The sequence below is a fragment of the Takifugu rubripes genome, chromosome 22 (assembly GCF_901000725.2).
Source record: "Takifugu rubripes chromosome 22, fTakRub1.2, whole genome shotgun sequence".
Taxonomy (NCBI): Eukaryota; Metazoa; Chordata; class Actinopteri; order Tetraodontiformes; family Tetraodontidae; genus Takifugu; species Takifugu rubripes.
Genome location: NC_042306.1, coordinates 376,377 through 398,451, shown reverse-complemented (window position 1 = coordinate 398,451; position 22,075 = coordinate 376,377). Strand labels below are relative to the sequence as shown.

Sequence of the window (22,075 nt, the reverse complement as noted above, 5' to 3'; positions counted from 1 at the left end):
CCCAGCAGCACCTCAACCCTTCGTGCACAGCTCTCATCTCTGAGAACATGAGTTCATGACTGTTCACATCATATCTTTGTGATGTGGAGCCTCAAACAAGAGCCCAGCAGAATGGAGCAGCCCATAATGAGCCGGAAGAGGGGAGAACAAACAGAACCTTCAAAATAAAATCCTAAAATCAAACTGGACAAATAAAATGGAAGCGCTCCACTCCAGTGAGAACAGATGCTCAAAGATAAATGTGCAGAAAACAGAAACCCAGAAGCGCCACTCAAAAGTACCGCAGGCTGCACGCCGCCCCCACGCCGCCCCCACGCCGCCCCATACGCCGCCCCCCACGCCACCCCCACGCCGCCCCGTACGCCGCCCCCCACGCCACCCCCACGCCGCCCCCACGCCACCCCCCACGCCGCCCCGTACGCCGCCCCCCACGCCACCCCCACGCCGCCCCCACGCCGCCCCCCACGCCGCCCCGTACGCCGCCACCCCCACGCCACCCCCCACGCCACCCCCCACGCCGCCCCCACGCCGCCCCCCACGCCGCCCCGTACGCCGCCACCCCCACGTCACCTTTGGCGAGCTACACGCTTTTAACAGAAGACTGAATCTGTCCCAGGCTTCTTTAACATGTACAAAAGCCTTTTTCAGGAAGCTGCTGAAATATTGATCAGCAGCAGCCGTGGAAGCGTCACAGAAGCTTCACAAAACCGGTTTAGAGTCGCGTTGAACCAGTTTGGCTCATTGTTTTCTCATTCCAACCAAGCGGGAGATGATTTGCTGAAGGTAGTCGACACTCCTGTTTACAGCCTGTTTCAGTGTTGTCAAGGTCAGAAGTAGTGTAATGTAGTAACACACACACACACACACACACACACACACACACACCTCAGAGTCTCTGCAGGCCTTTTCCAGAGGTGTTGCCAAGTGCTTCCAGCCTTTTTTTGTGCACAGGCCTTCAACAGGCTGCGGCTACTTCACTGATTCCGTCCCTGGATGAAACGGAAGCTGCTGTATCCAGACAACCGCTCCCCCCCCCCATCCCCGTTTGTGTGGGCTGTGGCTTGATGAGGGGGCGTTTGACTCTGCTTTTCCCTGAAAACCAGCAGTTTGGTTCTTCCTTACCCAGCATGCACTGCTGCGCTCACCTACATGAGGACACGCACACCTTCCCATCCTGGTAGCATCCAGCTTCCTGCTGGTGTTTAGTTCAGGACAGGAGGGCACCCGAACGCATCACCATTTGGCCACTCATGCAGAAACCCAGAGATGACGCAACACCGCTGGGGAAGACCAGCCCATAATATTCAGAGGCGAAACGAGAAACTCCTGCTCGTCATAATACAAACAAGTGGCTCAGGCACAAGTGTCGGGTTGAACAAGCATCTCAGGAACTCGCCATCGACCACAAACGGCTTCATTTTCAATAAACTTTATTTTGTCCCATCATCCCCCCAGAAAAAAGGTTGCATACAAAAAGGTGATCAGCGCTGAACATTTCCTTATGCCGACACATTTTCACAATAAATAAAACATAAATAAAAAATAAATAGACATGACGTGCCAAAAATAAAGACTTCTCCGTTGGCAGATGGCTTTTACGATGTGCGAGTCTCGTAATATTTGCATTCCAAGTCACAGTTTTAAGGGCACTATTCTAGAGGGTGAGACAGTAACTGACCAGGATACAGTACAGAGCACAGGTGTCCCCCCGGAGGAGATATTACTGGGATATACATCATCACACCAGCTGTTCTAAAAGCTTATACCAGGTAGAGTGTAGTGCTGTCACTGACCTTTAAACCTTTAAGATCAAAGCAAATCCCACCTGAAAAAACATCCTAAACTTTCATTTGTGTCCCACTTCACAGCCACAGAAGGGTCGTTATTGCACTACGGTTATCCCTCGGAAAGGCACTTTAACCCCCAGCCCACCCCCACTTCCAGCTACCGTGCACGCCTCGCTCAGCTGCTCTGCGTGAATTTAAAACGGAGTTTCTAAAACCAACCGAGAGAAACGTCGTTTGGTATTTATTAAAAAAAGAAAAGGTTTTGCCAAATGAAACTGCTGAGAAGTGCAAGCGTGCGCTGGCGCTCACGTCTGCTGTGAAGCGCCGGTGAAGCTTAAAAAAGGAAGGTGGTGATGTTGCAGCGTCTCCACAGTCCATCAGGATGTTGAATGTTGTGCACGTGAGGTCGAGAGTGCGGCGTGATGCCGTGTCTGGCGGGTCGGGAGGAGGAGCCTCATGAAGGTGTGCACTTCAGTCCAAGAGCAGGTCAGGGACCCGCGGGGGCAGGGGGGCGTCTCTGCCGTCACAGCCTCGGCTCCAGTTCAAGTCAAGACCAGAAACTACTTCTACAATACTTTAGGGAGCAAAACGTAGTGTTCAGAAGGTTGTGAGAAGACGTGCCTGGATTATGGGCTGCGGGGAACGCCGAGATGTGGTCACGTTCAGAGATTCAGAGGAAAAGGCCGATGTTGAATCCACCAGGGGGGCATTTGGGTTCGTTTATACCAACGAGAGATGGCGTCTCCGCTCTAACAGGAGCCAGACTCGGTTTCGGGGACGAACCCTCCCAGGTAGAGGCCTCTGAGGGATCAGCTGGACAGGCACAAACCCGCCAGGAAACATCCCGACATTCACTTGGATTTACACAGTCCGCTCAAATATTCACACCACTTCCTCCAGGAACCTTCTGGTTCGGGGCCATTGGGGGATGTGGACTCATCCAGCACTGCTGTCCGGCTGCCTCCAGGGCAGCAGGCAGCCGACCTGAGCCCAGCGGTCAGGCGTCGGAGTGGTGCTGGAGCAGCTGGACCACGTACCGCAGCCGGTGCCGGAGCTCCGAAGTGCAGCCCATCTCGGTCAGCATGCTGAGGAGGTACGTGTACGAGACCCGTTCCCGGGTGATGTAGGTCAGCAGGTAGGAGTCGTCGGCCGACCTGCACAGGATGATCTTGGTGTGGTCCGTGTAGAAGTTCACCTGGAATGAGCCAAAACGCACAATGAGAAGGGAAAGGAGGAGCGACTCCGTTTCTGGGGTCGTCTTCTTGCCCCACCAACCTGCAGAGTGCCGTTGTTGAAGAGCATCACCAGAGCATGCTCAGTCTTCACCCACTGGAGCAGCAGGGGGGGGGCACCCGAGGCCTGCTCCCCACACAGAAGATCACCACCCTGGAGGGAGGGGAAAGCCCAAACGCCACGTTACGCCATGAGCCCACCTCTGATTGGTCTCATTTTAGGAGGAAAAGCAGCAGCTTGTCTCACCTCCATCAGGTTCTGCTCCATGTAGTTGGCCATCAGCTCCACAATCTCCTTCTGACTGTGCAGCTGCTCCGGGAGGGCGTCGGCGGGGAAGGTGAAGTGTTTGTTGTTGGTCAGGCAGTAGTGGACAGTGCTGTTCAGAGAGAAGGCCAGTCTTTACTCGCACCACGCCGAGGCTCGGCGCCGCCAGGTTCTGCACGGCGAGTAAACGACGCACACGTACCTGCGCTGGTCGCAGAGGCTGAGGTGCGTTCCCTCGTTGAAGAGCACCCCCACACTCTGGTTGGAGAGCTGGTAGCCAAAGCCGTACTTGTTGGAGTAGTCGACCCATTTGGTCACCCACAGGAAGAACTGGGGTCTGGACAGACAGGGCGGGTTCCTGTTGGCTGCAAGGGACGGGTTAAAATGGGCGAGGAGCCCGGCGCCGGCGCCGCCACAGCCCGACCGTGTCCTACCTGCAGGCATGGTCGCCAGGCAGCCGCTGAGCACTTTCACAGCTGAGTCAGCAACAGCTGCGGGGGTCGCCACGTCCTCGCAGGCTGAGGACAAAACCAGACGGGGTCAGGACGCCCCTCGGGGGGGGGGGGGGGTCTATTCAGGGGAACAAAGGCTGCTTACGTTCAGTGCTGCTCGCCACGGTACCCTTGAAGGAGCGCGAGATCGACTTTCTGGATTCCTCCTCGGCAGGAGTCTGTTCCAGGGGGGCGGAGTTGGCCAGAGCGGTGGGAGGGGCCACCTGTGACGACCACAGACGCAGCTATAAAAGCGGCTCGTCACCGCACGTTTGTGGCGATTGGGACGCTCCCGCTGTCGGTGGCAGACGTTTCGAGAGGAGACTAAAGCTTTGGGATCGAGTCCCTTTACATCATCCTCCCCATCCAACACCACTCACAGTTCACGTCTGTGCACACGCACGTGCACGCGTACCTCGTTGGGCCCCACGGTCTTGTAGCTGATCTGTCGGTTAATCGAACATTTGACGATCCCAGACACCAGCTTGGAGATGTCCTTCTCGTCCTTGTCCTCACACAGAGTCTTTTCCACTGCAAAGAGAAGCGAAGCGCATGAGCTCGGCACCAGGAGCAGACGTGCACGGGCCAGACGTGCACGGGCCAGACGTGCACGGGCCAGACGTGCACGGGCCAGACGTGCACGGGCCAGACGTGCACGGCGCCGCCTGCTCACCCTTTGACTTCTTCTTTCCAAACAGGCTTTTGGCCATTTTTGCAAAGAACTTCTTGGCAGGACTTGGAGGGTGAAGCTCTGGTACCATGGCGCAGCTGCTCGGGGGGAGCTTATCGGGGGTGAAGCCCTGAAACAGGATAAAAATAAGAATCACGCGGAAGGTGAAGGAAAGAGGGCTGAGGAGCAAGAACTCCGACGCACCTTGAAGAACTCGTGGCTGAGGATCTGGTCCAGGGAGAGTCTGTCGCTGGGGTTCTTCTGCAGGATGCCCGAGATGAGCTTCTGCGCAGGGTGGGAGATGGTGGACGGCAGGTGGTACTGGACCTCCTTGATGCACCTGTAGGTCTCCTTCAGGTCCAGGGTCTCGAAGGGCGGGTTGCCGCACATCAGCGTGTACCTGAAAACCGGAAACACAGGACGAGCTCAGCATTCCGACAGCCTTCAAATCAAGATTCCACCAGAAAACGAGCCTACATGACGCAACCCAGGGACCAGACGTCGGACTCGGGGCCGTGGCCTTGCCTGTTGAGCACCTCGGGAGCCAGGTAATTGGGCGTTCCGCAGATTGTTCTGAAACCAACAGACACTTTTGTTACTTTGGAACGCTGCGGCTGCAGAGCGGAGCAGGTTGGCCAACCCCCCACCCCCAGCAAGAGCGTCAAACAGGGACTGAAATTCTGCTCTGGGCTCAACAGTCATTAGGGAACCAGTTCGGTGAGACGGTTCAGCCAGGAGATGGTGGGCGGGGGCACAAAACCACACTTAGACCTCCCAACCCTCTTGACCTTCACCCTAGTGAGTGCGTCTCAGACTCGAGTCAACAAGAAAACGAGAGTTTGAAGCCTTTCTAACTTTTTTCGCTGCTCCACCGTCTCCAGTTTGGCGGCCAGACCGAAGTCGCCCAGCCGCAGCTCCATGTTCTCGTTGACAAAGAAGTTGCCTGAAACAGACAGAAACAAACGGCCCGTCAGCATTCCACAGATAACGTGGCCGTCCAACAGGCAGATTCCAGGGATGCCTTCGTGCGGAACGCCACATTCCCCCACGTACCTAGTTTGAGGTCTCTGTGCAGGATCCCGCGGCTGTGGAGGTACTTGAGCCCGGAGATGATCTGTCTGAGGTAATATCGGACCTCTGGGTCGGTCAGAGTGTGCCTCGCTTTCCAAATGTGTGCCAAGGACTGCAGAGACGGGAATGAATCAGCTGTGTGTACACACACACACACACACACACACACACACACACACACACACACACACACACACACACACACACACACACACACACACACACACACACACACACACACACACCTTTCGACTGCAGAGCTCCAGGAAGATGTAGATGTTGTCCTGATCTTCAAAGTGGTGTGAGAATTTGACCACATGCTTGTGCGACAGGTTTCTGTGGAGCTCGATCTCGTTCAATATCTGCCCAGAAAAGAAGATTCAGCCCATTTGTGAGCGCCCCCCCCCCCATAGAATCGCTGCTGCTCGCGGACATGTTGAACACACACCTTCTCTCTCTGGTGCGGCTTCGACACCCTGCTCTGCGGGATCACCTTCACCGCGTACATATGGTTGTTGGAGAGGTCCGTCATCTCGTAGCATCGAGCAAAGCCGCCCTGGGGGGGGGGGGGGGGGACAAAGTGGATGATCAGGTCTCAAGGCAGCAAGTTGAAAGCTGCATTGATTAATCAGCTGCACAGGCCCAGATCAATAAGTGCGGGACAGACGGAGCAACAACGCCTCCTACAACGGTAGAATCGAGAGCACCATGATCACGCACCCGCTCATTCACGCACATCTTTCTTTTTAACGCGATCAACAGTGGCAGGAGAGGCGCGTGGCAGGAGAGGCGCGGGGGGGCGCGGCGGGCTGGCTGCTGCATTCATTAAGCGTCACATTCAGACGCGTCCAGCGCTGCGGCAGGAAGCGGGAGGAGGGACACGCTTGGCCGGACGCCCGCGCGGATGACGAGCAACTGTTGCTCTGTTCACGCGCGTGGACACCAGGGGCCCGTTTAATCCTCCCAGGTCGCGTTAATATGCGCCAATGCTTGTGAACGCACGCATCCGGTCTACACGGTGCGATGCCAGGCGTGTGCGTGCGCGCACATGAGCTGGCACACCTTGCGTCTGATTCATTCATGATGCTCGGAGGAGGGGGTGAGCCACGAGGTCATATTTCCGCATTAGCAGGCACACCTGGAGAACACCGATCCAGCGCGTGAGACAGGGAGACGAGGCGTACCTTCCCCAGGAGCTTCCCTTTGCTGTAGGACCTGCCCGTCATGGAGTCGCTCACCACCGGCGCCAGCTCCGCTTTGGCTTGTTCCGCCTTATTCTTGTTCGTTTTGGCCGCGGCGGGCGGCTGGAGAGCTCCGCGCTCCGGAACGGGCTTCAGCACATCCGCGTTCATGGCGTGGCACGAAACACGCTGCGCCGCGGGGACGTGCGTGTCCATGGGAGAGACGAGCAGCTTTCACCCGGTTCCTTCCTAAACGTCTTTTCGCTGGTGCGCACTGATACGTCCACCGCACCCGACAGGATCCATCCGGCGTGTCCGTGCGCGGCTCTCGCAGCCTTTATAGGCGCGTCTGACGTCACGGAGTCGGAGGCGGGGAGAAGCCCCGTTTGGCCCCGGACGCGAATTCACCGAGAAGTGAAGCGAAACCATGAATGAAGCCGCGGACGGAACCAGTTTTCCTGCCGTTATTGTTTCCTACTTCAGGAAAGTTTTTCCAAGGTAAAAGTTCAGTGCCTCACGCACGCGCTTCTCATTCCAGATTTCTTGATCCACACCAATAATCTCACCTCCGAAGACCGGACGCGCTCGTCAGCAGCTGCTCGACGGCGCCCCCTGGCGGACACCCAGCGTGGCCACACGTGGTAACCACAAGAAACTCGCTCGGTCGATATTTGAGGGCCAACGGTTGATGTCGAGACGAGACACAAATAACCACAAATTCTGGCAAAACATTTGTTGAAAAGTGTAGCAAAGAACAAGAATGTTGCCATGGCAACAGGGCTGTGGGAAGCCAATGCAGCGATAAAGAAAGAACGATGCAACAATGTGAGAGGAAGAGCAGACGTGACGTCGCTTCCTCGGTCCCCATCTGATTATTGTAGCTGCACCTCCTCCCTTGGCTGTTGTCCATTCACGCCCCCCCCCCCAGCCAATAAACACCCACAATTCCCTGCAGCTGAAGGGCTTGGCGGTTTGGGACACTTGTGCATTGACGCCATGGTTGCAAGCTTTGACCAATGAATGTCCACTTTTAATCGACACAAAATAGATTCTTTCCGATACTTTGAGCTGGGGGCTGCAGAAAGGCCACATCACAGGTGGCCTGAAGTCTTGGCCAGAGCTCTTTCAGATACATCAAGCACCGATCAAACAGTGTGATTGCTCCTGTTTTGGCAGATCCCCACTGGAGAAGATCGTGGTCTCACCTGGGTTCTATCCTGACTGGAGCCACGACTCTTCCATCTTGGACACCAGCAGCAGAGCTGCAGCTCCACGTCCTTTCATATGGGGACGTTACATTTTTAATGATGTATCATTGTGTCTGGATGCCTGTATCTCTTTTTCCTTTCAGTTTCTGTGCTTATTATTAAACCGCTTATTGGCTGTGGAGACACGGCTTCCTGCCCGATGGCGCCCCCTGCTGGAGACAACTGGAGCAGGTTCTGGATGAACTTGCACATTTTACAGACAGACTATCGACTTGTTGACTCATCGGGGCTTTTCTTTCTGAATGACACCCCGGCCACAGTTCAGAAGTCCATGGTGTCTCCTCGTCTCTTCTCCTGGGACTCCGTCCAGGCTTTGTTGAGCGTTCTCTTCGTCTCGTCGTCGCCCTCTGAGTAGATCTTCTTCAGTATGTTCATCAGGCCCTGGCTGGGGTCGCTGCTGTCGTCTACACCGGCATGTCTGTTGTTTTGGGGGGCAAAATGTTGTTTTAAATCCTCAAATTTAGTGTAAAAATAATTGAGACATCAACCATTTCTCTGGACTCACTCCTTCTTCTCTTTGGTCTGCTGTTCCACCTTTGTGAGGCACTCCCACTTCTGACTTGTCTGCTTCTTGCACATGACCAGAACCATGTCTCTTTTTATCTGTTGAAGGGAAACATGGGGTTTTGGAAAGGTGCACCTCAAAACTAACGGCTAAAACTTCATACAAAAAAGGGGAGAGTCTGAGAAAGCCGCACAGAGCAACAGAAACGAAACATCCAATTAGTTCCAAACATGCACAGCTTTACCTTTTTAAAACTGTCTTTTGGGTCAATAGGATGTAAAAGGTTGAAGATATTCATCTGGTGATTTTCTTGCGTTCATGGACCTTCATGAACATCAACCTCACCCTTCTCTAGACTCCACCTGCACGTTTTCTGGTGGATTTTCATGGACATCCTTCAGTGTAAGGTTTATCTTGACAAGGTTCTCTGACTGGTCCCAGGCTGTGTAAAAGACAGAAGTGAAGCTGGAAGCGAAGAGAGCGCCACACCGTAGTTGGTGATCTGGACTGTGCGTGGGGCTTTGGAGGGCGCACGGCTCCGCCTGGCTCTTCACTTGCTGCTCCTTCTGTTGCTTTTTGAGTCCAAGCTCTTTTTCCACCTTTTGCTGTTCCTCTTTGAGCAGATCCTGAAGCCTTTTCCTTTCCCACCCTCCAGAAGAGATCCCAACTCCACCAAATCTGCCTCCAGTTGCTTCATCTGCATTTGACAGCAAAGGGAGACAGAAGATTGGTTTCCATTTTAATCAGAACACATAAATAACTCTTAACAAGTTGCTAAAGTGACTGAATCGGGCATGAATTTCTCCCCACACTCACAAATAAGTCTAATCCCATTCAAATGATATCTTTCTCTACCAAACCGATATTTTAATTCCACAATATTCCAAAGATCGTCGGACATTAAGAGTGGATGCTGGAAAATTCTGGTATATTCCAGGTAGCAAACCAGCAAGCTAAGGCTGCTCAGCTGTCGCTGGACAGTGAAAAACATTAATTCAGCATAAATGTGGTTTTATACTGGTTGTAAGAACAAAATTCCTACTTCCAAATGACGCACATTACAACTGGTAAACCTTACTTACAGAATAATGAAGGGCGTCAACATTTACCTGCTCCGTCAGACCCATTTTGGCATCGTTTTCACCAGTTATATCAGAATATAAAAGTCCGGCTCATAGATCGTTCAGGAAAATATTGGAAAATATTTTAAATAAACAAAGATTAAAAACGGACGCAAACTTCCGGTCTAAAAAGCGGAGCCAGACCGGAAGCGACTTCTTCTTCTATCTTTTTATGGCAGTTGAGAACAAGTTGTATGTGGACTATCGCCACCTTCTGGACCGGAGGATGGAGCGGAATAAAGAAAGGTCGAAATTTCATCATGCTAAAGTTTGACCTGATGATTGAGCTAAAAATATTTCCATAATTAGTTAGATATTAATCCTTAATAAAACCAGAGAGAGAAACTTTAACCTAAAATGCCAAAAGTCTCTAAATCCATCAAATTATGTCAAGAATCTGGGCATCATCTTTAACTCAGCTCAGTTTTAGTCCACACATTAAAAATGTAATGTCCTAAATGTAAACTCCCAGCTTCTTCTTATTCTGGCTCCTCTCCTCAGATACTGCACGCAAAGTCAGACAGTAAAATATTGTCTAATGGCCACACGGGAGGACAAGGGGAGGAAGTCAGAAGCTTCAAAGCCGTAGCACAAACCAAACATGGCTGTTGGATGCGGTGAGAAGGTGTCAAGAAGAGGAACGTCACCTGGCCCAAACTGAAGCATGGAGTCCATCAGACTGAGCTTCATCGTCCGGACTCTATATGATGCGCCGCCCCTCTGCTAAATCTGCAGCTATGGCTCGGAAAGGTGCCATCCTGCCCCCCTGTGCACAACCTCAGCAACATTCAAGCACAGGCAGACGCTACCAGGTCCTCAGGCGAAGGTTCTGGTCAGGTCACTAATGGGTCCCCAGAACAAACTCAGACCTTCTGCTCCACTGCAGAAGGTGATTAGCAGCAACAGGCTGGTTGCCAGGTGAGGAACGAGCTCCAGACCAGATTAGGTCTGAGCTGCAGAACCTCACGTTAAAGTGACGCCAACAAAAGCATCTTTTATGGATGACATCTGACATCTTGATGATGTGGGCGAGTTTGTGCACTAAGAGTCACAAATGTGAGGACACATGCAGCAAAATCAGGACTACTTTGTGTTGGATTTGTTGGTGTTTTTGCTTCTTCTTTGTGTTGGATTTGTTGGTGTTTTTGCTTCTTCTCAGGTGGAGACCTTCATCAGTGACGCCCAGGTAGGTGACCAGCTCAACACAGTCACACCTCAGGTGAACTCACCTGTCCTGAGGAGCCCGAGGTGCCACACAGACACGGGGAGGACACGCAAAGGCCTGACAGAAAGACTAACCCTAACCCAGATCAGTTCTGTCTTCACAACCTCATTAACATACCTGGAGTCGTCACTAAATTATGAAGGAAATGTATTTTTGTAAGGGAGTAAAGACATTTACAAAAACAGAAAAGAGGCCTTTATTGAGTGAGCACCAGTCAGCCAGTACAAACTGTGGGTTTGTGTTGGAATCGTAACAAAATCAGGAAAACTAAGCTAGCAATGAGAGCTGAGGATGTGGGCGGAGCTAATTATCAGTCCCTCATACACAACCTGCACCTCTACTGGAGAGAAAAAGCAAAATGACATCATGCACACTGTATATATGTACATTCACACCCCTGACGGGAGCCGGAGCGTCTAACGCAGCGTCTCACTACTGCATAAATTAATTATTATTAATTATTGACGCTCCATCTGACCTCTAATGCTGGAACACTAAAGCACAAACCAAGAGAGAGCCGAGGTAAAATAGGGCCGACATGTTTAAAACATCAGGTCTCATGTGAGGCAGACGTGGGACAACATGGACGCCATCTTTTACTGGAAAACATTTATGCTGATTTAATGTTTTTAGAGTAAATATTAATCCTCTTTATTTGATGTCTCATGATGGTAAGAAAGGTGGAAAAAGACAGAGAACATGTCATCAGAGCAGTTTTCAGATGTTCTCAGGGGCTTTAATGCAGATTAGGGCTGACTCTCAACCCATCCTATGGTTTATTCTGCAACCTGATGGAATAAAAGAGTCCAAATATCTTCTGATGATTGAATCTGACAGTGGAAGAACGTAGCTGATGGTGCTAAAGGAGGTTCGCTGTGTTCCCCTGTGGGTGTTCAGAGCTCCTTCAGGTTCCTACGAGTGTGTGTGCCAGTGTTTGCATTTGAAGCCTGCCAGCATGTGCGTGTGTGGTCCTCAGCCCCTCCCTGGATGTGTGCTGCCCACATACGTGTTCTCCACACACAGCACGATGTGGTGGCGGGCGCAGGGGCGGGCGTGCTGCCCCAGCAGCCGTCCCGTCTGCAGCAGCGCCGCCTGGCCCGTCACCGCCGGGTCGCCCGTCCGCCAGGCTTCGCAGTAGTTGGCCGTCAGACGGATGCCGACAGTACTGGAGCCGTGCCAGACCAGCTTCTCAGGCCTGGTGACCAAGGGACAGGGACAGTGAGCCAGGGTACATCACCTTTCACAATGCATTATGGGATACTTTGAGCACAGTAAACAGGCCACAATGATGCTCAGTCAAGGTCAGACACCCCTAATCAAGAGAGTCAGTCATTTTGGACTCAGCGTGAATATTGGTAACCTTCTGCTTAAATGAGCACCCCAGAACCTTTATACAGCCCCCCCCCCCCCCCCCCCCCCCACCCCCGTGTGTCCCTCACCATGCTGGATCAGTCATCACATCGCGGCCATCGAAGGAGTAGACAGGGAGAGACGGGTTAAATGTGCCTCCATTGCCAGAAAAGATGGACATCCAGCTGCTGAACAACACTTCGCCCTACGGGGGGGGGGGAGAGTTTGTGGTGAACTTTGCCAGAGGATAATAGTGAACTCATGGATGAGGTCTCACCCTGAGATTAACCACTGGCATATCAGTGCGGTCGGCCTTCCTCACGATGGTGGCCAGGTCCTGGAGGTGTGAGGAGAGGAAGGCCCTGTAGGTGGAGGTCAGCCCCATGGAGCGGGCCTGCTGGTAGCACTGGAAGTCTGCCCCCCGGATGCCCCGCATGTCCCCTCTCAGGGGGCTGTTCAGGGCAACCAAGTGCAGCTGGAACCAAGGAGGGTTCAAAGAGGTAAGAATATCAGATATTTATCTTCCTGGGGGGGACGGAGCCTTCGAGGCAATGGCAGGGCAGCCTCAGCCCCAACCATGCGTGTGTGTGTGTGTGTGTGATGGTCCCTGCACTCACCCCAGGTGTGATGTGTGTGTGTGTGTGTGTGATGGTCCCTGCACTCACCCCAGGTGTGGTGTGTGTGTGTGTGTGTGTGATGGTCCCTGCACTCACCCCAGGTGTGGTGTGTGTGTGTGTGTGTGTGATGGTCCCTGCACTCACCCCAGGTGTGGCGTGGAAGGTGTGTGTGTGTGATGGTCCCTGCACTCACCCCAGGTGTGGTGCGTGTGTGTGTGCGTGTGTGTGTGTGTGATGGTCCTTACACTCACCCCAGGTGTGTGTGTGTGTGTGTGTGTGTGATGGTCCCTGCACTCACCCCAGGTGTGGTGTGTGTGTGTGTGTGTGATGGTCCCTGCACTCACCCCAGGTGTGGTGTGTGTGTGTGTGTGTGTGATGGTCCCTGCACTCACCCCAGGTGTGGTGCGTGTGTGTGTGCGTGTGTGTGTGTGTGATGGTCCCTGCACTCACCCCAGGTGTGGTGCGTGTGTGTGTGCGTGTGTGTGTGTGTGATGGTCCCTGCACTCACCCCAGGTGTGGCGTGTGTGTGTGTGTGTGTGTGTGTGTGTGTGTGATGGTCCCTGCACTCACCCCAGGTGTGGTGTGTGTGTGTGTGTGTGTGATGGTCCCTGCACTCACCCCAGGTGTGGCGTGGAAGGTGTGTGGGAGCACGTTGTAGCTGGGCTGATATCCTCTCCTGCCGTCATGGAGCTCCTGTGTGGAGGAGAGTGATCACCAGGGTTCTACCACACATTTCCTTGCAACAGTGATTGATCAGCTATGGTCTGGACCTGGCTCTGGACCTGGCTCTGGACCTGGCTCTGGACCTGGCTCTGGCTCTGGACCTGGCTCTGGACCTGGCTCTGGACCTGGCTCTGGACCTGGCTCTGGACCTGGCTCTGGACCCTCTGTGGTTTGTTCCCTTCTCCAGATCTACTGAGCGACTGTGATGCTGCTGCAGTCGCTCCATTACTGATCATCTCTCCCAGCTGGAAGAACACAGTCAGTTTTAAAGCTGTTGTTCCACGTTTGCTTCATTTCTTGGACTAAATCTGTGCTGAGACGTGGACGCTGACACACCTGAACCTTCCGCCAGCCGTTCCGAGCTTTCACGTAGAGCTCTCCTCCCTTCTCGGACACGTAAGCCAAAGTTCCTTCAGCAGCTCTGTGAGCGTCTCTGCTGAGAGCCTGGGTCGATTTATAGGTGCTCACCTGAATCAGTCAATCATCAAAGTGTTCTTGTCAGGAACAAATCTCCTTCAGAGCTACAACAAATTACTGGAAGTGTTTGGTAGGTCCCTGCTCGTACCAGGCCACCGTGTCCGGGAGACCCAGGTGGGCCAGGGGGACCTGGAGGGCCTGGAGGATTGACAGCTGTCAAAGATATGATATAACTAACTAACTAATAACTAACTTACTCTGCACTTCTCTCACATACCTGATCCATATGGAGGTGCAGGCCCAGGGGGCCCAGCAGGGCCAGTAGGCCCTCGAGGACCAGGTCTTCCTAATCCTGGGGGTCCAGGTGGGCCAGGAGAACCAACAGGTCCTGGAGGGCCAACAGCAGACTCACCTTTTGGGCCCTACAGAATAAAAATAAAAGTATTCAGCCTGGATATTATTATTATTATTTTTATTAGTAGTAGTAGTAGTATTATTATTATTTTTATCATCATCATCATCCCTTACCACAAGTCCCGACCTCCCAGGCAGTCCTGGAGGTCCAGGCAATCCACTGTCGCCCTTCACCCCCTTCTGACCTTTGTCACCTTTGTCCACCTGCATTCACAATAATGCATTCACATTAATGCATTCACATTAATGCATTCACAATAATGCATTCACAGTAATGCATTCACATTAATGCATTCACATTAATGCGTTCACATTAATGCATTCACATTAATGCATTCACATTAATGCGTTCACATTAATGCATTCACATTAATGCATTCACAGTAATGCATTCACAATAATGCGTTCACATTAATGCATTAACATTAATGCATTCACAATAATGCATTCACAATAATGCATTCACATTAATGCATTCACAATAATGCATTCACAATAATGCATTCACAATAATGCATTCACATTAATGCATTCACAGTAATGCATTCACAATAATGCGTTCACATTAATGCATTAACATTAATGCATTCACAATAATGCATTCACAATAATGCATTCACAATAATGCATTCACATTAATGCATTCACAATAATGCATTCACAATAATGCATTCACAATAATGCATTCACATTAATGCATTCACAGTAATGCATTCACAATAATGCGTTCACATTAATGCATTAACATTAATGCATTCACAATAATGCATTCACATTAATGCATTCACAATAATGCATTCACAATAATGCATTCACAATAATGCATTCACATTAATGCATTCACAATAATGCATTCACAATAATGCATTCACATTAATGCATTAACATTAATGCATTAATGTTAATGCATTCACAGTAATGCGTTCACAGTAATGCATTCACAATAATGCGTTCACATTAATGCATTCACAATAATGCATTCACATTAATGCGTTCACATTAATGCATTCACAATAATGCATTAATGTGAATGCATTCACATTAATGCGTTCACATTAATGCATTAACATTAATGCATTAACATTAATGCGTTCACAATAATGCATTAACATTAATGCATTAACATTAATGCATTAACAGTAATGCATTCACAATAATGCGTTCACAGTAATGCATTAACATTAGTGCGTTCACAGTAATGCATTCACAATAATGCGTTCACATTAATGCGTTCACATTAATGCGTTCACATTAATGCATTAATGCAAACTGAAATAATGATATATATAGAGAGATATATATATATCTCTCTCTATATATAGAGAGAGATATATATCTATATACAGTATATATATATATCTATATATCTATATAGATATATATCTATATAAATATAACGATGGTGCTAGGCTGCGCAGAGCAGCTGATGGGGACAGACAGATAAATCTAGAATATTCTTTCCTATAAGTCTGACATGAACCCTTGCTCCTGATTTTACTGACCTCTGGCATCCACACCTTTATCACCTGCTTTCTATAGCGAGATAGTAGCTGATTAACTCACCACAATTCCATCTGTGAAACCTGGTGCTGATAAAAAATGAAATCAAATAAACCAAGTGAATAAAGCAGGTTTGTGTTCTCAGCGCAACGGGACTTCACCAAGATCTGTGCCTGGCTCACCAGCTGTGCCTGGCTCTCCTGGCGTGCCCACGTCACCTTTATCTCCTTTAGCCCCCCATGTTCGTGACTCCTGAACACACACACACACACACACACACACACACACACACACACACACACACGCTTGAGCTCTTGTTGCTGCTGACATGCTTTCACACAGAAATACACCGGTACGTTTGCTAGCAGTTAGTGAGTATTAGCCAAATTCACCTCCTCAGCTGTTTATTCAACCATATTGATGATGACTGAGCTTAATTTGTCATCTAGATAATTTCCTCAACATAAGAGATGAAAATGAAAAACACGGCATTAATGTCTTCATCATGATCCGGAGTTTTATACACACGTCTGTTGAATGATGCCTAACGTGATGAATTTAACCCAAATATTTAAATGTGGGCAGATTGTTGGGGTCCAGGGTTCCGGGTTGGTTTTTCCTGCAGGGGGGGTGGTGGAGCCGTGCTCCTGCCACAGGCTGACAGACCTGCAGTCTATCTGTAGTCCATAGTCTATTTAAGGACTAAACTCCTGCCCACCAGGGTCAGGGTTATGCTAGGGTTGGTTAGGGTTATGCTAGGGTAGGTAAGGGTTGGGTAGGGTTAGGGTTAGGGGATGTTAGGGTTAGGGTTGGTTAGGGTTATGCTAGGGTAAGTAAGGGTTGGGTAGGGTTAGGGGAGGTTAGGGTGATGTTAGGGTAGGTATGGGTTGGTTAGGGTTGGGGTTAGGGTTATGTTATGGTTGGTAAGGGTTGGTTAGGGTTAGGGCAGGTAAGCGTTGGGTAGGGTTAGGGGAGGTTAGGGTTGGTTAGGGTTATGCTAGGGTAGGTAAGGGTTGGGTTGGGTTAGGATTAGGATTAGGGGAGGTTAGGGTTAGGGTTAGGGTTAGGGTTAGGGTTAGGGTTGATGAGGACCAGTGCTTTAAGTGGAAAAATGGAGGCTAGCAGCTAGAACCAACCCATAATTGACAAAGTTCAATACTAGAACATGGTGCGTTTGTCTGTTCACTGGGATATCGTCCCAAGAAGGGTCTCCAGGGGTTAGGGACAGGGTCTCCAGGGGTTAGGGACAGGGTCTCCAGGGGGGGTTGTAGCCCAGACAAGGCGGCTGCCATGCTGCTCCATCCACACACCATCACAACCAACTGATCATCCAGCAGCACGTTAAAAGGAACCAGTCAGAGGAGCTGACCCACTTACTCTTCCCGTTTTGCAGTGCGGTCTGGGGCGCACCGGGAACACTGTCTTTGAATTAAAGAAAGATCGTCAGACTACACACATCGTTTGTTAGCTGGACTCTGCTCAACATCAAAGAAATCTGCCACGACCAGCGATGTTGCTGCCCCACTCCCTCATGTTTAATGCTTAAAGTCGGGCTGGGTGGACTTCATGTTTAATTAGCTCAGATAATGACAGTTGTTTGAGGAAGGCATCATTATATATTACTGCTTTAAAATCACAGGTGGTAGAACATAACTCTATATGAACATTTCAAAATGGAAGAGTGAAACAAGTTCAAATGCATTTGATGTATTTGCTATGACCAAAGACTTGGAACTAAAGCCTTTAAGGAAGCATTGCTATCATTTTTAGCACAACTAATGCTGGGGAAAAAAAAGAGATGGAAACTTACCCCATTCAAATTAAGAATCCTCCCAGGAGGTCCAGGAGGACCTGGAGGTCCCTGAAGAAACCGAGAGTAAACTAAACAGTCCTCACTCTAATCACAATCTTTGCATAGGTGCACCAACAAGGGTTAACAAAAGTCTCCAAAAGTCTAGAATAATTCAGTATTCATCATGATGTCAGCGCTCAGGGCTTTAACAACGGTGACCACAAAGATGCTTCATTTACCGGGAGACCCACAGACTCTCCTCTGTCTCCTTTGCGCCCAGGAAGTCCAGGTCGTCCCTGCAGAGGCAACAAACCACATCAGTTCAACCTCTGGTCTTTTCCATCATGGAACAGGTTCCAGGTGTTTCTGAGCACTGACACAAAATGTCTCCGTCTTCCACCAATGAACGCGTGAAAGTTTTAATGGACTCTCAGATCCAGCATGAGCTTTACTCACCGGGCGACCAGGGAAGCCATATTCTCCTTTTTGACCAGATGGTCCAACTGGTCCCTTAAATCAAAGCACATGTCCCTTATGTTCCCTTATTTACAGCATTTATGCTTGTTCAGGTGAAAAGCAAAACTCACCATGGGTCCAACAGATCCAGGAAACCCTCGCTCACCCTAAAGAACAGATACTCATCAAAGGAACTTCATATGGGACAAGCATGGCTTTTTTGCTGGGGGGGTTGGGTTAGGAGGAGGCTATATCAAGCTATGCACGTAACAAATTAACAAACTATCTTAGAAAATCATGACCCGAGCAGTCTATCATTGATTTGGAAACTCAAGTGTGTGTGGAACCCAAACCGGGCCAGAAGCACCGATGAAGGCCATGTTCCGAGTCTCTCATTCTTCTATCATGATATTCCTCATCAGCTGTACTAGAGTTAATGGTTTGTCCTACCTTTATGCCTTTGGGTCCCTGGGGGCCTCTTGGTGCAGGAATGATAGATCCATCCGCAGCTATGGTCACCCCTGGCTCACCCTTCTCCCCCTTTCAGTGCAACACAAATATTGGATGTAGAGATTTGTTGTGTCCGACACTCCTTTCTTTTGGTCTAATCCTTACCTTCACCCCTGCTGGCCCCTGCAGACCTGCAGGGCCAATGTCTCCCTTTGGTCCTCTGGGGCCCTGCAAGAAAACAAACACATGACCCATGAGGTTTGATAAGGAAAAAAGCCAAAAACAAATTTGGACTCCAGACGCTTTATTCCAACGTCAGCGACAACAAACAAGAAGCTCTTGACGCTCTCAACTCTTCTCAACATTTAGTTCTTCCAAACACTCAATATTCTTTCATTCATTCAGCTGATCAATTCTAAACAGGAAGGTGCTCTTACAGGAAATCCAGCTCTGCCAGGAAAACCTTCAGGTCCCTGCAACAAGCGCACACAGTTCAAAAATAAGCACATGCACGCACACGTGCACAGGAACAGCCAAGCAGGAGGTCAAACTTCATGTGCAGATGAGCATGTGACACACTCAGGCCTTGGGGACTCGTGTCCTCACCATGGGCCCTGGGGGTCCTCTGAGCTCTGTGAAGTTGAAGATGCCCTCTGTGATATTGAGGAGCAACTGTTGGCAGAAGATGGAATTAGTGAATTAGCACTTTATGTTTGCTTGTTTTTGTGGGTTTTTTTGCTTTGAGTGTGGACTCACATCCTGCAGGTTGGTCATTGGTCCAGGAGGTCCAGGAGGTCCCGGTGGTCCAGAAATGCTGTGCCCATCTTCACCTCTGCTACCCTTAAAAACATTAAAGGGCCTTTATTAATCCCTTGTTCCAATACATGAACACTGGCACTATACATGTGTTCATGTAGGAAATCCTATAGGCTTTGGAGACGTGAGGTGATGTTGGTTGGAGCATCTGTGTAGGGAAGCCCTGAGAACATTGAGTGGTTCTTCTGGATCAACTAAGCTCAACTGTTCTCAAGACCATCGCGCCTTTACATTCACGTAACCACAACGCTTTGCAACAACAATAATGATCAAATAGCTGGAAATGAGGGAGCAGCAGACATGGTCAGCATCATTAGTCCTACCTTAGGTCCTGGGCCGCCCTTCTCGCCTTTGGCCCCCTGTTTGAGATGAAAATGAAAAACAACTGATGTCTTAATGTGACATCCAACAGTGAGAAGGTAGAATGAGATACATTTTGTTCATCCCACAAGAGGAAATTCATTTTTTTTCTATTATTACAAACAAGAAACTTGATCACACAAATGAACACAGCTGTATCGAGGGGGCAACAGAGTGAGGAGGTTGCCCCAAGCGTCCTAAGCAAGGGTACCCCAGGGTACCTTGGTGGCAAGGGTACCCCAGGGTACCTTGGTAGCAAGGGTACCCCAGGGTACCTTGGTAGCAAGGGTACCCCAGGGTACCTTGGTAGTGATCTGCAAGTGTCCTGGCTCCTCTCCTGCTACCAATAATCTTTTCCAATTTGGAACTAGGAACCATCTAAGCCCAGTCCCCCACTAACTAAACTACCCCCCCCCCCCACTACCACCACCACCACCAAAAAAAGGAAGCTCACACTTTCAATGATATGGACCCACAAAGATGTGACATTCTGTCTAACACAAACTCTTCCTGCTCTTACAGAACTTCCAACAATAGAGAATAAACATAACAGACACAGGTTGACCATGAAAACCACATCCAGGTGAAAAACAGATTGTATGATCAGAGTACTCAGGCACTTACACGGGCACCTGGCAGTCCAGCAGGACCTGATGGCCCCTCTGGACCTGGATTTCCTGCTTCACCCTGCATGTAAGCAAAGAACACGACAGGTTTAAGTCTAAAGTAAGTAAATCAGATTAAGATGTGTTTAATCTGATTAACATGTCTTCAGTCTGCTTCAGATTCAAAGCAATTTGTTCGAAAAAACAGGTTATATGCAAAAGTAATAAATGACCAGCATTGACGGAAAATATTGCTTTTTCATTGGACCATTTACTGTCAAATGACCCAAAACAGCAGGAAGTTTTGTCACAAAACCACCGGAGACTTTGAAGGAACATAAAACCGAAACAAATAAACCAGTTAGGACTGACCTGCAACCAGATGAGCTAGTTTATAAAATCTGTGGTTGAGCTAACCTTAACCCATTTACACACACACACACACACACACACACACACACACACACACACACACACACACACACACACACACCTTTACAGAAATTCCTGGAGCTCCATCCTCACCCTGCAGAAGACATCAGAGAAGATCTTAGTTCTTGTACAGAAGTTCTAAAATGACCTCTGTGACACGTCATATTTAGCAAGTCTCACCTTTGATCCCTGCACACCAGGAAGACCCGGAGGGCCCTGAATGGAACCAAATCAACTGCATTTACTATTTATGGAACAATCCACTATTTACAGCCAACAATTGTGTTCTGACCTGTGGGCCTTGGACTCCAGCTCCAGTAAGCACATCCCTCTTCCCAGAACCCTCCATATCCTGCATGAAAATGTTGCACATAAAGTTGATGTCACTGTTTTTTCTGACTCTCCCTCTGCTCCAGACAATGAAGTATAACACACTTATCAAAAGGTACCATGTAGGTGTAGCTAGCTATGCTAACCTCTACAAAGAAGTTTGTTGCTGGAGGTCCAGGTGGACCAGGAGACCCTGGAGGACCAGGTGGGCCTCTTCTCCCTTGTGGACCTCCAGGCCCTGGGGGCCCTTGTATACCTACCGAGCCACATTCTCCCTGCAGAACAACACACCTCATAGCATCACTGTCACTGTTGACACAGATTCATGATGACGTTCTGCATTTGTGTTGAGTTATATATGACCTTTGGTCCAGGTGGCCCAGGTGCACCTTGATCACCCTGGAAAAGCAACAAAATCTATTATTTGTAGCAAAAGCTGCTGATTGAACTTAAGGAAACCCAATCAACTAAGAATATCTGTATAGATCTGTGTAGAATGCCACTAATTGGTTTGTGCTTTTGTCATTTTATGGTAGTTTGTCCAAACACGAGCAGAAACAGTTTCACTTCCTCTCCTGCAGGAATCGGCATCATCACCAGCCAGTTGGGATCACATCTGGATGATCATACCTTTGCACCCACACTTCCTGGAAGACCTGGAGCTCCATCTTTTCCTGCTGGTCCCTGAAAATACAGAGACATGTATACAGGCTGATGCAGGTGCCCCATTAGTGTAGAAGTCAAGAGAAACACACGAACCCTCCAAAGGTACTCAACTGAGACACAGGTGTGTGAACTGCATCCTTAAGGCCACAGCTCATCTCACTGTGGTCCAAAGATCATGTCACTCTATAGCAAGACCTTGGTTGTCATTCTATTGATTGTGATTAAATGTTTACAGAACTATTGACATGTAATGATTTAGATTCACATCTGTCTTTTTAAAAATGAAATATCCAGAAATTCTGTGTGTTGAGTGCATCTAGTTGGCAGAAGA

At 49.7% G+C, this 22,075-nt stretch overlaps 3 protein-coding genes across 4 annotated transcripts in view; all 3 read right to left on the bottom strand.

Annotated features, from left to right (window-relative positions):
- Positions 1-1,413: 1,413 nt before the first annotated feature.
- Positions 1,414-7,029, bottom strand: plk3 (polo-like kinase 3 (Drosophila)). The gene is made up of 15 exons (XM_003976434.3): positions 6,701-7,029; positions 5,965-6,072; positions 5,762-5,878; positions 5,499-5,628; positions 5,301-5,388; positions 4,923-5,018; positions 4,650-4,845; positions 4,449-4,575; positions 4,191-4,306; positions 3,882-3,999; positions 3,719-3,802; positions 3,487-3,649; positions 3,267-3,396; positions 3,063-3,173; positions 1,414-2,982 (listed from the first exon to the last, which is right to left on the bottom strand). Exons 1-15 carry the CDS (start codon positions 6,911-6,913, stop codon positions 2,785-2,787), a joined length of 1,995 nt encoding a protein of 664 aa, XP_003976483.2. The 5' UTR covers positions 6,914-7,029; the 3' UTR covers positions 1,414-2,784.
- A 389-nt stretch (positions 7,030-7,418) lies between these two features.
- LOC101066973 (calcyclin-binding protein-like) lies at positions 7,419-9,758 on the bottom strand. Of its 2 annotated transcripts, none has more exons than XM_029831073.1 (4): positions 9,553-9,758; positions 8,715-9,167; positions 8,471-8,568; positions 7,419-8,383 (listed from the first exon to the last, which is right to left on the bottom strand). In XM_029831073.1, exons 2-4 carry the CDS (start codon positions 8,766-8,768, stop codon positions 8,227-8,229), a joined length of 309 nt encoding a protein of 102 aa, XP_029686933.1. In that variant the 5' UTR covers positions 8,769-9,167; positions 9,553-9,758; the 3' UTR covers positions 7,419-8,226. The 2 variants fall into 2 exon arrangements, with proteins under 2 accessions (XP_029686933.1, XP_029686932.1); XM_029831072.1 differs by having other exon boundaries at positions 9,580-9,758.
- Positions 9,759-10,988: 1,230 nt separating this feature from the next.
- Positions 10,989-22,075, bottom strand: part of col15a1b (collagen, type XV, alpha 1b) — a 31,172-nt gene continuing 20,085 nt past the window's right edge. The window contains exons 16-44 of the mRNA XM_029831500.1: positions 21,709-21,762; positions 21,442-21,477; positions 21,225-21,353; positions 21,041-21,100; positions 20,929-20,964; positions 20,810-20,842; positions 20,336-20,398; positions 19,675-19,710; positions 19,292-19,375; positions 19,142-19,207; positions 18,973-19,008; positions 18,701-18,763; positions 18,536-18,625; positions 18,217-18,252; positions 18,086-18,139; positions 17,869-17,925; positions 17,648-17,698; positions 17,215-17,259; positions 16,020-16,089; positions 15,901-15,926; positions 14,452-14,541; positions 14,201-14,345; positions 14,072-14,121; positions 13,843-13,974; positions 13,608-13,751; positions 13,402-13,476; positions 12,444-12,641; positions 12,256-12,371; positions 10,989-12,011 (exon numbers count right to left, since the gene is read on the bottom strand). Of these exons, the coding sequence (XP_029687360.1) occupies positions 11,789-12,011; positions 12,256-12,371; positions 12,444-12,641; positions 13,402-13,476; positions 13,608-13,751; positions 13,843-13,974; positions 14,072-14,121; positions 14,201-14,345; positions 14,452-14,541; positions 15,901-15,926; positions 16,020-16,089; positions 17,215-17,259; positions 17,648-17,698; positions 17,869-17,925; positions 18,086-18,139; positions 18,217-18,252; positions 18,536-18,625; positions 18,701-18,763; positions 18,973-19,008; positions 19,142-19,207; positions 19,292-19,375; positions 19,675-19,710; positions 20,336-20,398; positions 20,810-20,842; positions 20,929-20,964; positions 21,041-21,100; positions 21,225-21,353; positions 21,442-21,477; positions 21,709-21,762 (2,298 nt within the window). The 3' untranslated portion in view covers positions 10,989-11,788. The remainder of the gene's footprint in view (positions 12,012-12,255; positions 12,372-12,443; positions 12,642-13,401; positions 13,477-13,607; positions 13,752-13,842; positions 13,975-14,071; positions 14,122-14,200; positions 14,346-14,451; positions 14,542-15,900; positions 15,927-16,019; positions 16,090-17,214; positions 17,260-17,647; positions 17,699-17,868; positions 17,926-18,085; positions 18,140-18,216; positions 18,253-18,535; positions 18,626-18,700; positions 18,764-18,972; positions 19,009-19,141; positions 19,208-19,291; positions 19,376-19,674; positions 19,711-20,335; positions 20,399-20,809; positions 20,843-20,928; positions 20,965-21,040; positions 21,101-21,224; positions 21,354-21,441; positions 21,478-21,708; positions 21,763-22,075) is intronic.